At 36.3% G+C, this 16396-nt stretch overlaps 1 protein-coding gene across 3 annotated transcripts in view; it reads right to left on the reverse strand.

Annotated features, from left to right (window-relative positions):
• The window catches only part of PCM1 (pericentriolar material 1), a 41673-nt gene extending 27399 nt beyond the window's left edge, over positions 1-14274 (reverse strand). For 2 of the 3 annotated variants that reach the window (XM_009335123.1, XM_009335122.1), the window contains exons 1-12: positions 14168-14274; positions 13321-13566; positions 11962-12234; positions 7398-7575; positions 6693-6802; positions 6054-6270; positions 4627-4825; positions 4172-4348; positions 3282-3439; positions 2856-3070; positions 1075-1229; positions 864-993 (exon numbers count right to left, since the gene is read on the reverse strand). In XM_009335123.1, coding sequence (XP_009333398.1) covers positions 864-993; positions 1075-1229; positions 2856-3070; positions 3282-3439; positions 4172-4348; positions 4627-4825; positions 6054-6270; positions 6693-6802; positions 7398-7575; positions 11962-12234; positions 13321-13566; positions 14168-14263 — 2154 coding nt within the window. In that variant the 5' untranslated portion in view covers positions 14264-14274. Of the gene's footprint in view, positions 1-863; positions 994-1074; positions 1230-2855; positions 3071-3281; positions 3440-4171; positions 4349-4626; positions 4826-6053; positions 6271-6692; positions 6803-7397; positions 7576-10948; positions 11066-11236; positions 11408-11961; positions 12235-13320; positions 13567-14167 lie in introns of all 3 variants that reach the window. The other variant, XM_009335121.1, reaches the window with a different exon arrangement.
• Positions 14275-16396: the final 2122 nt, after the last annotated feature.

Raw genomic sequence — 16396 nt, forward strand, 5'->3', positions numbered from 1 at the left:
CCCATTCCCCCTCCCCCGCGACACTGGGTGGGGAGGAGGTAGAGAATTTGGGACTAAAGTTAAGCCTGGGAAGAAGGAAGGTGTGGGGGAAAGGTGTTTTAAGATTTTTTTTTCCCCCTCATTATCCTACTTGGTTTTGATTGGTAATAAATTAAACTAATTTTCCCCAAGGTGAGTCTGTTTTGCCCATGACAGTAGTTGCTGAGTAATCTCTCCCTGTTCTTATCTCAACCCACGAGCCTTTCATTATATTTTTCTCTCTCCAGGTCCAGTTGAGGAGGGGGAGTGACAGAGTGGCTTTGGTGGGCACCTGGCATCCAGCCAGGGTCAACCCACCACATATATAATGCTGTAGATGTACAGTATTGATAATTTACTACTCACTTCATAGAAAAAAGTTCATCTTCAAAGAGTATGAGAAACAGTAGAGTACTGTGTAGTTAAGTTTGAATACAACAAGTGTTGATCATGCTTACAAGACACAATATTGTTTCAAAATACCAGACCCTGTAAATGACTACTAAGAGGAGTGAAGATGCAGTGACTAGCAGGTATGGACAGACAAATTTCAGGCTAAAAATAAGATAGAAGGTTCTCTATCTCTGAAGACTTTAAATCAAGGCTTCGGAGGGCAAACTACGGTGAAATTAGAGCTTGATACAGCAATCACTGAGCAAGAACCTACAGTGGAATGAGATAACCAGAGCTGCTCTTTAGGCTTAGAAGTCCAGCTGCTTACAGTATACAAGTATTACCAATTTAAAGTTTTTTCCAATTTTTATAGTGAAAAAAAATGTTGTGAAAGATATTTTATGTTTCATTGCTCAACTGCTTAAGAAAGCGAAGAAATACATTCTACCTACTTGAAGGTCAGGACAAGCTTTCTGTAACACTTGAATTTTTTCTTGAATTTCAATGAGTTTTCGTCTTTCTTCTTGTAACTGCTTAAGCTCCCGTTGCTGCTGCTGAAGTTTAGCTTCATAGAACTTCTCTCTGTGTAAATAAGTTATCCGCATATTATCTGGCAAGAAGTTGCCTAAAGCTTGACTCTACTATCCTTTGAGAAAGGCATACCTTGCTTTTTCATTCAGTCCTACATCTTTTTGTAACTTGTTGGTACTAGCTCGGACGTTGTTTGGTTGTTGCTTTGTCTCTTCCATCTCACCCAAAAACAAGTCACCAGTATTAGATGCATTTGCAATTGCTACTTGAGGTTCTGGATCATCATCCTATAAGGATGTCAGAAAGGTGGTTAGACTATTTTCAAGTTGATACATAAAATGTAACAAGTTTAGTTTGTCAAACTAATTCTTTAAAACTAAACAGTCTGACAGCTTCAGTTCACATCATAAACTGAGAAGTCATCACCTTCAGGGCATCATGACTTTAAGATAAATTAAGTTAATGAGAGAATTTAAAGTTATATAGCTCACACTATTGAAAATTCCACTATAAATGCAGGATAACTTGTCTCATTCTGGAAGCATAAACCACTTGAATTGTATTTTATGCCTATGACTGAGCAGAGAGAAACACACAGGCATATCAAGAAACAAAGGAGGAGGCAAAAAGAGGAATAGGAGACTGAGGTGAACAAGATTGCTTAGTTACTGTAGTCACGAAGTTAAATATTACTATTAACAGCTTAAAATAAAACCAAAACTACTCTTGAAAGTTTAATCTGAAATACTTTAGAAACAGTCTTCTACATGGTTCTCTATTCCACTTTTCTTATTTTCATCATTATTTCCAGTTCTCAAATTGAAAATATTAAAGCTGTAGCCACTGCTTCTTTTGTTTTCCAACATGATTGTTCTTAATACAGAACCTGCTGAAGGAGGCATCATCATCAGTGACTAAGTATGACACAGCTACGCAGACCTACAGGTACCATTACTGAGTACATACAGATACAAGCCTTGTAAATATGAAGGAAAGATTGAAGACATGCCTTTAATTAGGTTATTTATTACGGAAGCTGCTGTATCATCTCTAATTCTGATTTATACCACTATACAGTTAACATCTCTATAGTGATGATAAAAAACAAGCCTGATCCATATGCTGAGAAATTTTTGATAGCAGTATAATCTTGAAATAACAATATAGTGTTTATACTGTTGCTATTGTAAAACGTATGTTCTAAATGAGATTGATTTTAGAGTTCTCACGTAAAGCCTTCACATTTCTGATACACCTGTGTGTATTCAAGTATGCAGACATTACATTAGATGATGCTCAAATGTGAGCATTGTGTAGGGACATTAGATTCATGAAAATATGGTTTTAATAAATATCACTAAATTCGCATAAGATATTCTAAATTAAAACCACTGGCAATTCATAGGTGGCCCTCAAGATTCTAAAAAACAAAAAACCCAGAAACATTCCCCCAACCCCAAAGCAAATAACCCCAACTCAAGCATGTTGCAACATCTGAAGATTTTAATCGAAAACAATTTTTCCTCACTGACTGAATGATGTTGCAAAACTCTAGATTCAAAAAACTAAAACTGATGAATATTCATTATAAGCTTAAAAATGTAGATCAATATTATTTAAAAAAATACTAAACTTCTTGGTTCATATTTTGTAATCCAGTGCTAAGGTTAAATATTAAGGCCATTCTTCTGTTAGATTAGCATCCCCAAGAAAATTCCAGATTTGAACTTCAGAAGTACCACCCTCGACTTCAGAAAAAAAAATAAAAATCAAACGGTATCTCTTTTTCCCAGCCTAAAAATGAGCATTTTAAATGTTACACTAAGCAGAGTGTTTTTCCCTATTAAAAGTTATACATTACGTGAAATAACAAATGCTACATTTTTGTACACAGATTTATATTCATAAAATACCTGCACCATAGCAGCAAGGTTTTGTAACTGTCTAAGTTTCTGTTTTGCAGCTATAAGCCTATTGATCTTCTGCTCAAACTCAGCGTCTCCAGCAGCATCACCCAGGCTGCTTCTGTGACTAGATACGGAATCTTCACTAACTCGATCTTCTTCCACTTCATCATCTTCACCTTGGGGTAGGTCGATATCTTTGTCATCCTCCCTATTATGACAGTCTGGAGGCGGGGAGAGGAGGAAACAAAACAGTACCAATAACACATTATTGAACTTCTGAAGTCCACTGTAATTACTGGACATTAGAAAAAGATCAGCTTAATGATTAGACTCTTGAACATTTTGCTCATCAAACAAGGTCCTCCAAATTCTGTGCAGCTATCAGAATTGTTTGCACTAAGACTTAAAATTATAGAAGATTTTAGAACATACCTAGAGTAGAAGACATTTTTAGAGTCCTTATATTAGCAGCAGATCGGTTATTTATTTCACAGTCTGTATTAAGATGTCTTCCATCTCTGTTATTAGTTCCACACTGTACATTTGAATTGCTATTTATTTCACTCCAACTACCGATCCCTTGAGGGTTTCTAGGGTAAAATGCATTACTCATGTTAACTTTTTGAGAACTGGTATCAATGGAATTTTACTTCAGCCATTTTATTAACTGGCTTTTATGGGAATGTGTCCTGACCCTTTTAAAACAAACCAACCCTCAACCCCATATAAAATCAGTCCAGACATTTGGAATTTCTCAATATCCATCTCTCCAACAGATTTTTTTATTTTTTTAAGCAATCAGAAGCAGCTATGAATTATCAACTGCTAGGTCTACAACAATCCAAGAGGCTTTCAAGGTATATGTCTATATTATAGAAGCTTTATATGATTCATAGCTAAATTAGTATTAATTTCTGCACAGTGAAGATCCTCGATGCACACAGTTGCCCTGTTAGTCTATAGCTCTAAATGCCTCTCTAAACTGAAGTTTGTTTTTATTCTAATTCTCTAGTCTAGGCCTGTTAACCTTCTAGTGGAATTCCATACACATAATTCAGTGCTTAAACCCAAAGGAATTACAGATTTTGAAGTCTCTTATAGTGATTTTCTAAATTTCCAACCTAATCTACATTTGCTATACAACTAAGTTACCAAGCACAAGATCATTATTAATCATCTGTATAAGAAAGCTACTTCAAATTAAAAATTTTGGAAAGTTAATGTAATCACAGAATTAATTTACTTCTGGTTGACTGAAATAATGTATTGCTTCAGGAAACCTGTAACAACCTAGCTACAAAGATAACAAAAGATATGACAACCTAATATTTGTAACAGGCTGTGGATCCTCACGTTCAGAATCACTTTCCGATTCTTCTGTTTCTTCCTCTTCCTTAGTGTTTTCGTTCACAGCATCTGTCATCATATCAGATGTTTGCTCATAGTAGTGAACTAACTCGCGTAACTCATTCAGCCTCTTACGAACTTCATTTAGTTTCCTGAGGAGAAAAAAAGAATATGCTATGTGTTTTGTCATAGTAATCAAATCTATGTAGAGTTGAAAAAATATATATAATTTAGTTCTTAAAGTTTACTGCCATTTTCCTTCTGCTTGAAGCTCTGACTCATTTAACTGTCTTGGACCATTTACTAAATGGTCTATAACACTAAATCAAGTAGATTAGAATATGAAATGGTTTCTTAACACAGAACTTATTAAAAAAGTAACACTCAAAATCACTAAAGCACATTATGAAAAAAATTAAAGAACTTTTACTGAAGCTTTTCTGTTGGATTTAGATTGTCATCCTCTTCACTCTCATTCTGAGAAACTTGGGAATCAGGAGGATAGGGAGCAGATGCCAGGCTATTTGATTCGCCATTGACAACAGTTACTATGCCTACAGGACCAGAAGCAGCTGAAGTTGTACTTCTTTGATCAATACTTCTTTGAGGAGAACCTGAAGCAGGAAAAACTACAGAAAAGAAATAAAGCTCGTAAGAACAACTTGTAAAAAGCAACCTGCTTAACTGAATTATATTAAAATGTAACTACAGAAGATATTACCAACATACAAAACAGCAGTTAATAACTTTCCTTAGAAGAATAAAAGCTTTTGTCTTAAGTTTCATGGCATGCACTGCCAATAGGCAGAGAGTAATAAGTAGCTTTGGTAAACAAGACTCCAGTCAGTTTCTTTTAGCTTTATTGAACTTCAGAAATGGAAGCGTTCATGCTGTGAATCTGCCCAAAGGGTTATTTTAATGGTTTATTTACGGCTGAATTGCTTTTTTTGAAATTTAACATTTCAACATGGTAAAAAAGAAAAAATCCTATCGATATTTTTCCTCTGCTAAGCTCTTTTGTCCATATGCTGTAGAACGTAAATGTGAGATACGATGTTTGCTTTTTCCAGCTACATGAAATCATATCCAGGTATGTTCATACTACATGCATTAAGTACATGTAGAAAGACGGGGGGTATAGTAATGTAAGTATTAACTCTCCAGGAGCATGCTTCAAGTGCCTCATTTTTTAATGTAAACCAGAATACGCTGTGATCACCCCTCAGAAATTTCCAGCTATAGGACAAACTTCGCCAGCACAAAAGTATTTCTAGAAATAGAAAGTGATAGCAGCAAGTAGGCCCACATCAAGACTTTAAGAAGAAAAACCCATCTAAGGAACAGGCCAAAACTCTAGTCCATTCAGACAGTTAAGTATGGTCTACGGTATGGCCATATGATCAAAGTCTCTGCAAGTAGTGCATGAGAAAGTCTTTTGACAGCAGGCAAGCAAACCCCATAATGCCATATAGCTACTAACATCTGAAGTGCCAAGTACATAAATACAGACATACTGTGATAAAAATACAGAAAGTTCAAGTTCATGTGGTACACTCCACAAGTCAGATGTGTCACAGACAATCCTTGAAGAAAAAAATCCCATCATCACATCCTCACATTAGTCAACTTTGATAATGTTATAAACCAAAGTGATACTAGCAAAACCACTCATCATTACTTGCAGAGCTCTCCATTAAGCCAGAAACTTATACAGCATTAAAAACCATTTACATAGTATTACCCCAGCACAGCTTTATCACCTACATTTTCATTAAGTTGAAAGACCATGTTACAAACATGCACATTAAAAAAACATTGTGTTCTTGAAAAGATACAATTCTGCCCATATTTACTTACAGGAGGAGTTATTTAGATGTTGGTCACGAAGCGTATGAAGTTCTCCTAACAGTTTGTCCATTTTTTGCTTTTTACCCTGCAACATTCGCATCTTGTTAAAAAGCTGCGCCTTCTCATCAGACAGGTGTTCAGTCATTGAAGAGTTTCTGCTTTGTGAAATCTCTCTGGTAAGTGAAAGACTTTCTGCTTGCCTTCTGTTGTCTGGCACAGACTGTGTCTAAAAAGAGTAATTTCATTTTATTCAGAGTACCATGAAAAAAGCCAAATAAATTGTAAGAAACAAAGCCCTCTTATAGGCTTGCTAGGCTCAACACAAGAACAAAGAACATTATAAAGGGAAACTGATACTGAAGACACCCTCATGATATCCCAAATATATATTGAGTTAATATATAATTATACTGCAATATAGAAACTACTTCTCTGGACTTTCATGGAAAACTGAGGCAGAAAGAATAGATCAGTCACCTCATAACTCTTAAGAACACAAAGACGCTGAGCTTTCAAGTTTGGGGGAACCCTAATTACTCCACTAGCAAATGCACACAAATAAGCAAGACAAACATTTAACTGCACTGTTCAAAAGAATAAGAAAAACGGACAATGGCAAAACTTATAGAGTGCAATCCAAGGACTGACCTGAGAATCATGAAGTTGGTTGTGAAAGCGCTGAATTAAGTCATTCAATTCTTCGTTCAGTTCTGATGTAAGGCTTACTCCTGAAACACTACCTGTAGTCTCTGTTACAACTGGGCGTACAGAAGAAGGAGGAAAAAATATAAATACTTTTCCACAGAGATGAAATAAAGGCTATTTGATGAAAATGTTTGGTTTAACAAGAACATCAATATACTGCACCTCTTAAAATACAGTAATTATTTTTAATGTTGTGTTCTTTCCACCAGCTTTACTCTTTAAAGGTTACTTCCATTACAGAAATACTAACAAGCCAACTCACAGCTCCTTTGTGAAGAGCCATACAAAAAGTCTTTATAAGTCTGTTCTGTGTTTTGCTAAAAAGGTCAGACCTCGAAAACAACAAAGTTGCTTTCCATCAACCCACCAAAGGGGGTGGTGGTTTGACATGGTAGTCCAATTCTCAGGAGAAAACCCCACACTTTTAGGATTTTACAAGTAAACTACAGAAATCAGCTGTGTGGTTTTTAACTGACATCTTTTTACAATGTTACATTGTCAACTCTTCTCAGAAATAGAAGCCTTGCAGTCAAATTTTTAAAAAGTGCATTATAAAAAAAAGTTTTTTAATGTGTATTCCATAATTCCAGCTTTAATCATTCAAACAGCATGCTAACATGCTATCAAAGATACCATCACTGCACATACCAGAATCATCCATGACAGCAATTGCTTGCTCTGCTTTATGCTGCAAAGCAAGAAGAGCTGCCTGTCTTCCTTGAAGAGCCTTCAATTGCTCCTGCTGTTGTAGCATCCTTTTCAATAAATCATGCTGCTTCTTCAAGTTCTCCAACTCCTCTTTAGCTTCCTGTTGAGGATCTCTGGCCTGCAAGATATGGAAGAACACTACAATAATCATGACAATTTATTTGTTGAGTACTAGTGACAGAAGTGTCAAAACAAGCAGGACTTTAATAGAATCAAACAGCCTGGTTAGTGTAAAACGGTGAAAATGAAACGGCTTCACCTTTCCGGTAGTCCTTTTCAGCCTAAAAATTTTAGGCATCCAGTAGGGAGAAGCCTGTACCACCAAGACATGCTTACCACTCCTGGGGGTTAAGTTTTCTTTAGAAATCCGGTCAGCCACCCTAATGTGTCCCAAAGACTAACCCAAGCATCCCTCTGTCTTTTGAATCATAAAGGAGGGCATTAAGCTATAAGACTGGCAAAGCTAAGCAAGGTAAGACATAGTATCATGGAGCTACATATAATACAAGATTTAGATTGATTTACTGGCCTAAAATCTCTAAATTTTCAGCAGAATGTTTTGGGCAGTTATTCTTCTCTAACCTGTAATGTGTTTAGTTTGCTGTATTTATGCTATAGATGCTAGAATAGACCAGATTTAGGTAAACCGATTTCAAAACAAAAACATGCACAGAACCCCCTCTATACCATATTTTCAAATACGTGGAAATAGATCTGAAGGAATGAAAGCATGCTGGACAGTTAAAATATATTAAAACTAAGTTATTTTCTTCATTCTATCCTAATTAAAAGCTGGAGATTTGCCTCAAAACTTTTATTCAAGGATTGTCAGCAAATTAAGTATTTTAATAAGACATCCACAGTTAAGATCCTGATCCTGTTTGAAGTTGGATTATTGCACTCTGCAGATGAAAATTTGCCTCCTTTTTGTTAGGAGTTGACAAGTATTTAAAAAGAACATTACTAACTTAAAAGTATCATCATATCTCCACATAGTGCTGAGTTCCTGTAGTACAAAATTATCTCAATCCAAAAATTCTACACCAAATGTCAGAATAGAAGCAGGCATCTTATTAACTAGTTCTGGGTGCCCAGGAATGCTCAAGTTTCCAGCAGAGAAAGGAGAACACATCCAGAATTCTAAACTTCTCAAAGAAGTGTCACTAAAACATGTACTGGAACTGACACTGATCATTCCTGTTAAATTTTCATCTTGTATATAAAAAGGAGAGTAGAGGCAAAATAAGAGTACACAACAAAATCAACACAGGAAGGAACGAGGGGAAGAAAGGGAAAAAGGGGATGCGTCTCAGTCTCGCTCACCTATTAAATAATCCAAACTTTGTCTAAAGTACCAGATTGAGTTCCAGATTGAGTACCAGAGTTCATTGAAATCACATAACAAATTTGTCAAGCTTAGTTCTACATTTAGACTAAGCTTGACAAGACATTTAAGCCTTTTATTTTATAAAAAAAAATCCAACTTAGACTTTTTTTTTTTTAAAATCAGAGTAAGAGACAAAGCCAGTAACAGATAACAAAAGAAGTTTTAGACTCCAAGCCCCTTAGTCTTCCCCCTTCCAATCAAATATTTATATAAACAGCTATACAAAAACATCTGTGGAACAAGTTAAGGCTACTATTCTCTAATTTATTTTCTCTGTATAGTACTAGCTTAGAGTTGCATTGGCAGACTATTGGTGTAAACATGACAAGTGTCTGAAAGTCATATTTACAATATGTTTTCCCAGAAAGAGAACAGCAAAACTGGAAGGATCACCTACATAAAATCAGAACACCTGCTGTACAGCATTACATGTAGTACTTTCTCTGTCAATGTTGACACTTCAGAAGAGAAAGTTGTCAAACATCTCTATTCAAAGAAAAAAAACTCTAGGCAGAGAAGATTCATTCAATGAAAAGACATCTGGATACAGATAAGCAGGCCAAATGGGAACATTCACTGTAAGTAACAAATACATCTGAAGCAGTTAACAGGAGGGGAAAAAAATAAATAAAGATCAGCGTTTATAAACCCTATTTGAGGCTAAAATAATATTTTGAAGTGTACCTTTGAAGGCAATCCATGTTCTTGGCTATTAATCCTACAAGGCCAGATTTCCCTGGCATTCACAGCAGCTCTGTCACTTTTCCCTTTAGGGCTTGCTGTAACATCAATGTCTGTAACCTGTTCTTGTGAAGCTGAATTCCCTAGTTTGTCCTCAATGCGGGGCCGAATGCTCAAACTAAAAGATACCTCCTTTATTAAATAGTTTAGTATGTTAGATTTTGAACATGTGCTCCAACTTAGCATGCATTTTTAAGTTACAAACCTACCCACTTGTATCTTGTCAAATAATGAAAACTACTATAAAACAAAATCTACTAAAGAGCAAATACATTTTTAGTCATTCTTAGAATTTTCATAACAATAAGGCTCCATATAGCAATCAACCTTGTAAGAATAGAAGTATTCATTCTGCATGTAATACATTCAAGCTGCATGTAAAGAGAAATTAGATGCAAAATGAAGAGCCAAACATAAAACTAAAACCCATTTTGCAAAGACGAAGAAAAATGCAAGTTTACACGCATACTTAAAAACCGTACTGCTTTTTCTGCATTTTTCAATATTTTTTTTTAAGGTAAAAGTACACCTTTCACATCTATCATTTTATTTCTTTATAGGGACAGAAAGAGTTCTTACAAAGCTAAAAATAAAACATTAAGAAGTTTTTGTGATTAACTACTGTTTTACTTCTAAGCATGTAAATTCTCCTCATCTGTACAACATTCAGAGTAGTAACTGGCTAAAAGAATACCAGCTCTCTAGTACTTTTCCTCAGTATAGTAGCATTGGAAGACGTAAAACCTAAGTTGTTATTAAAATGCTTTTGTATCTACTACAAGAATTGTTTACCACATTAATATAAAAGCTTTTATGAATAGGAAGGAAGATTGTCTGTATATCTCAGAACTAAATTCAGAACACGTTTTCTAAAAGGTGCTCATCTCAAAAAAAGGCGAGAAACTTCTGTGTTACGTCAATACTTCATTATTAGAAAGATGCTTGGGCAACGGCCCACTAATGACTCATTTCTAACCCTCTCCTCACCCAACACCAGCAAGTTTTCCCCACTAACAGATACAAAAATAGATGAAAAATAGTATAGAGAACTATTCCTTCCTACATCAATCTAGTGCATGCTCTGCCAAAGTAAACTTCTAACACTTCATTCTACTTTGAAGAAAGACTAAATATTTTAAGAAACTAATCAAGATACATTGTTGTTGTAAAAGAATCATTAATTCCACCCCCCCTAAAAAAAAATTAAAAAAATATCCACGCATGCATGAACAACTCCTGAACAGAGTGTTTGGGGATTTACTATTTTTTAATTGAACTGCAGATTATGACACTATCACAACAATCACGACAAAAACAAAACAGTCTTCATTTCTAGCACCTTAATTACTAAAAGGCAGCTTACCGTGGTATCTGAAGCCTCAGACTGCACATCAATGTTTAGCGATGTGCTCTCACCTACAGAACCAGATCCCACAGCTGAATCTATAGTCCGAACATCATCCTCCTCATTTTCTCTAGCCTGAAATATTTCATTGGCATAAATCAAAAGCTATATAAGGGGGCAGTAAAAATGAATTATGGAAGCTACATATCAAAACCAACACCCCCAGTAGCACGATCAAAACATCAATGATCAACTCCTAAAAAAGCTTACAGTGCAGAAACAAATATATTATGTTCTCAAACTTACAAGCATCTTTTGCAAAAATTTCAGATAGGATTTCTCCTGCTCTTTAAGGTGATCTATAAGGTGTGATAAACGCTCAACATTGGCCGATCTTTCATTTTTCTCTACAAGATCATCCCGCATGGAGCTGGCCTTAGCAATATAGTCGCGAATTTGAACTAGTCTGCTCACAATCTGTAAAGACACTGAAATTACTGAATGCATTCAGCTACAGCTTTAACGTATTTAATGCACAAGACATGGTGATAGCAACAGCAGAGTAGTAATTAAAGGGGTGACATACTAGTACTTTCAATCCTATAAGTACACTTCTGCAAGTGGTTAAAAGTCAACAGCTTTTGTAAGGATAGATTTACGCATGCGTGAAGCTGCAAGGCTGAAGCACGGGGCTTCTGTCGACATCGGCTAAAACAGAATGAGCTCATTAACATATGAAAATATTAAACTGTTAAGAGTATTTTCTGGAACTGTGTGAGAACCAATCTCTAAGATGAAAATTAATACTACTTCTGTTACCAATAAGCAGATTCCTAAAGAACAACACATGATTAAGCTTGGTTTCACATTTTCCTCAAGTTGCCTTTTAAAACAGTGGGAAGATAAGCACTTCCAATAGATTTAACAGTTACACTTTTCAGAAATTTAGAAAGACGCACTGAAAAGTAACAAGGTAATTAAAACCTTTCTAAGAGTCAATATTCTGTAGACTTTATAGGCTATGTAAATACCTGACTACTATCCAAAGCTAGTTCTCCCCTTCCATCTTCTTGAGCAGAGACTTGACAATTTTGCAAGAAATCCTTGCTTAGAGCAGCTCCAAACAACTCTTTACATTGCACTGATACCCCACTCTCCTTTTTTTGGGAACCTGAGGCAGGATCTTTGCTTTTGTTAGTGTTTATCTGCAGTGACAGGAAGTTGAATGGTTTTTTGTTTTCATTAAGTTGACGTTTGTTGTTAGCAGCCGTTGCCCTGCCTTGAGAATCACTTCCAATGCTTCTCTAAAAACAAACAAACAAAAGAACAATTGCTTTATTTTTTTCCTCCAGTATATTCTCAACACTGATTAGTTTCACTGCTTGGATTACCAGTTCTGCAGTATTATTAGACTGATTTTAAAGTTACTTTATTAGCCACTTACTAGCCAAAAGCTAAAGACAGCGCCAGTGATTTCTGCCATGTAGTTTTCAGAAAGCAAGCCCACCCTCCCAGAACAGCTGAGAAGCAAAAGGGTTCTGCAGTTCCCCAGAACTTGCTGTGGCCTCCACCTTTTGCTATAGTGAAAGGCAACCTACTTCCTCAGGTACATTTGAGAGAATAACAATAATAAAAAAGCAACATATTGACTTGCAGAATACGATACCTCATAACTTCAGCTTTTCTTTAGAACCTTCTGAATAGCAAGTTGTTGCCGTAACATACATTTGGGGAGGAAGTTATGCCCAGTCTTTATGTTCTAAGTCAAAGCAATGAATCGCATTTGAAAGAATCTTCACAACCCAAACAAGTTAACAACAAACTTTGGCAAAGATTAACAAGCCTCTATTCTGAAACTGTTAGCACAAATTAATGCATTGTTTTGGACAAGGGAAGGATGAATGTGTCATATTCCCAAAGAAGCAGCTATGGCTCAAGAATTTGTGCCATACATTTCTCTACACTCTACTGAGGAGCAGTTTTTAATGCTACTCTTCTGCTTAATCCACAAGGATTAACAATGTTCAGAATCACAAACTGGCACTTCAAGAACAGACTTTCAAAATAAGGTAACAGATACTTTCAAGTGGCAGACAAGTATGATGAGTAAGAAATACTGACTTGAAGACACAGGAATTTGTTCATGACTGAGAGGAAGAAAGTGAAGACAGTTAGCATACTCTCAAGCATAGGAAAGCCATGGTCCTGAACTTCCCATAATTTTCTCCATTTCAAAATGAGAATTTTGATTTGGCTCCCACGGTACCTATAAGCTTTTTTTTTTTAACCTTAATTACTTATGAAAACTTTATTTATCTGCCAAATTATTAAGAGATAGCTGAATAGATTTTGTAGTCACATTTATAGTGGGAGCTAGTATTCACACAAACCTGATCCAGATCACTGAAGTTTATTCTTTGTTTAAGCCTTTCCAGTTCAGCCTGTTCTGGAACAGACATCTGGGTCATGTATCGAGCATGAGGAAAACTATGAGGAGTTCTGGTCTTCCGTCGTCCCATTCCAGGTGAGGATTCTGGAGATATATCATTAGTAAGCCTCGTTTCAGCTTCCCCACCAAGCTTTTTCTTGTTTTTTTCTGAAGATCTGTTTGCTTTCTTCTGTTGACTTCCCCAGTCCTTAAGGGGAGTGAAGAGGGAAGAAAAAGATCGTATTTATTATCCGCACAGATAAAAAGTAAATGTTTGAATTGAGTGAAAGAGCGTTTACTTCCATTTTATAAGTAAAAACGAAAAGCGGTATCAAAATATACACTAAGTTTTCCAGAGCAAACGTCATATTACAAAATATAATTTTCTCCACTGCATAAATTAAAAATAGCTTGTCAGGAAATTTCAAAACCATTTAATCCTACAATGCATTAAATTAATTTCAAATGAAGCTAAAATTGTATTTTTCTTCTTTGCTGAAGACTCTTCAGCAGTTTAGAACCTTTAAAATTAGAGTTTTTACTTTCATGACACCTACAATGCTTTTGCGTCCAGCTATTCACCCAAAACACTTCCCATAAATACATCTACAGACTTCACAACCTCTGAAATACACTCATTGCTTGCTTACATCTACCTCAATTATTTTTATTGGTTTTGCAGATACTTACCTGTAAAGCTGTACTGACAAGGCTTAGGGTTTTGCATTGTTACCTGTCACTAACAGAATCTACCTGGTAATTTTAACGTACAGCATAAAATGGCAACTGAAAGATAAGACTAGTTATACCGTGTTGTTCAGCCGGTCATCAAGGCTCTCATTGCTCCAGCTAGGCAAGCCCTGATCATTCATGCCTTCTTCAAAGGGACCACCTCCTGTTGCCATGACAAGCAATCAATAAAAAAAATCTAAAAGAAATAGTTGAAAGAAATGTGCTGTATTAAAATCAGTTTATGTAGAATATTATAAAGATTCATAATCTGAGATGACAACTACATATTCGTTATAAAATGCAAACACAAGGCTGTTTTAGGAAACCAAAACCCCTGTTTACTAAACCATGTTACTAAAAATGTAGGCGTGAGAATACCACAGGTACTGGCATTAAAAATTAAACAAGAAGTAGCTGTGGGTTTGGGTCTTTTTTTTAACCTCTTGTTTTTTTTAATCCCTGCTCTTAGAAAGTTGGGTTTTTTTGAGGCTCCCAATTTTCTTCACTTTCAAACACACTATACAGTGCTTGGAAAGACTGCTTTGTGATTCATAAAGCCTGCACTTTCAGGTTCAGGGTGGTGTCTATTTGATACAATAAGTGACTTTGGAGACCTAGTGTGTCAAACTTTTCATTTTCACTTCTAGTTTGATATTCGTAATAAAAAAGTTGTTAAAGCTGAAAGATCAGAAACAAAGTGTTCCTTTATAGCAGTAAAATTAGATTAGCCTGTTCAAAAAGGTGAAGAATATCTAACTGTATATACTCTCAGACTGCAATAAAAACTGTGTAGCCTAAGTGCTGCTGGCACAGTTCCACTGCACAAAGCTACAAACTTTCTTTATAACAGCTAGGAAGTTCCATTACTGATTTAGAAGAAAAAGAGTCTTCCAGGGAATTACTTTTTCCAGCTAGTTTTAACTGCTATGTTAGGACACGATCCTAGCTTTATCTTTAACTGAAAAAAATCAGAAAGGACCATTTATTTCTAAACATTTTACTGCAATCGATCTACTATTAATTTTCACACCAAGATTTCACAGAGTGCAGGTGAAGAAATCACCTAAAACTCAAGATTAAGAAGTATGTAAGAAGTTGTTTTGTTTTTTTTTAAAAAAATAATCAGTTCCAGAAAAAAAGTTATTAATCCTGAACTAAGTTTAAAAGCTGTACTAGTACACCTATCTTGCTTAGGTATGGTACTCAATCAGAATCACACAGTACAGCCCTCTCAGTAAGTGCACTTGCACAAAGCAGTATTTTTATGCAAACACAACCTATTACTATTCCATTAAGGAAATGGGATCTACCAGGTATGCTCATTATACCATAATCACATCTCCACTCGGCAGTGTACCAACCTAAGTCACGCTAACACAGTGTCATGGTTTAACCCCAGCCAGCAACTAAGCACCACACAGCCACTCGCTCACCCGCCCCCTCCTCCCCCCCCTGCAGTGGGATGGGGGAGAGAATCAGAAGAGTAAAAGTGAGAAAACTCACTTTTACAGTGAGTTTAACTGAGTTACAGACAGTTTAATAGGTAAAGCAAAAGCTGCGCACGCAAGTAAAGCAAAACAAGGAATTCATTCACTCCTTCCCATGGGCAGGAAGGTGTTCAGCCATCTCCAGGAAAGCAGGGTTCCATCATGCGTAATGGTTACTTGGGAAGACAAACGTCACCACTCCAAATGTCCCCCCCTTCCTTCTTCTTTCCCCAGCTTTACATGCTGAGCATGACATCATATGGTATGGAATATCTATCCCTTTGGTCAGTTGGGGCCAGCTGTCCCGGCTGTGTCCCCTCCCAGCTTCTTGTGCACCCCCAGCCTACCTGCTGGTGGGGTGGTGTGAGAAGCAGAAAAGGCCTTGACTCTGTGTAAGCACTGCTCAGCAATAACGAAAACATCCCCGTATTATCAACACTCTTTTCAGCACAAATCCAAAACATAGCCCCATACTATCTACTATGAAGAAAATGAACTCTACCCCAGCCAAAACCAGCACACATAGTTAGGAGTAATTCAACTTCTGCATCTCACAATCAGAATCATAACACAGGTATAATTAGGTGCGTGCTACTTTGGGAACTGGCAGATCTGTGCCCTACTGTCCTTGCACATTCATACTCCCTTTGTTGTCCCAACAGAAGTGTCCACTAGGCCATGCAATCAGACGGTACCATGTATAAACTAGCTAGCCAACAAACAAAAACGAAATTAAAAAAACACATGAGCTCTCAACTGGATAAGTTCTCTGATCTGGCTAACCTTATGACTATATCAGAACTATCTCTAGGCTCAAGG

This window comes from Pygoscelis adeliae, unplaced genomic scaffold (genome assembly GCF_000699105.1).
Source record: "Pygoscelis adeliae isolate BGI_AS28 unplaced genomic scaffold, ASM69910v1 Scaffold21, whole genome shotgun sequence".
NCBI classification, from domain to species: domain Eukaryota; kingdom Metazoa; phylum Chordata; class Aves; order Sphenisciformes; family Spheniscidae; genus Pygoscelis; species Pygoscelis adeliae.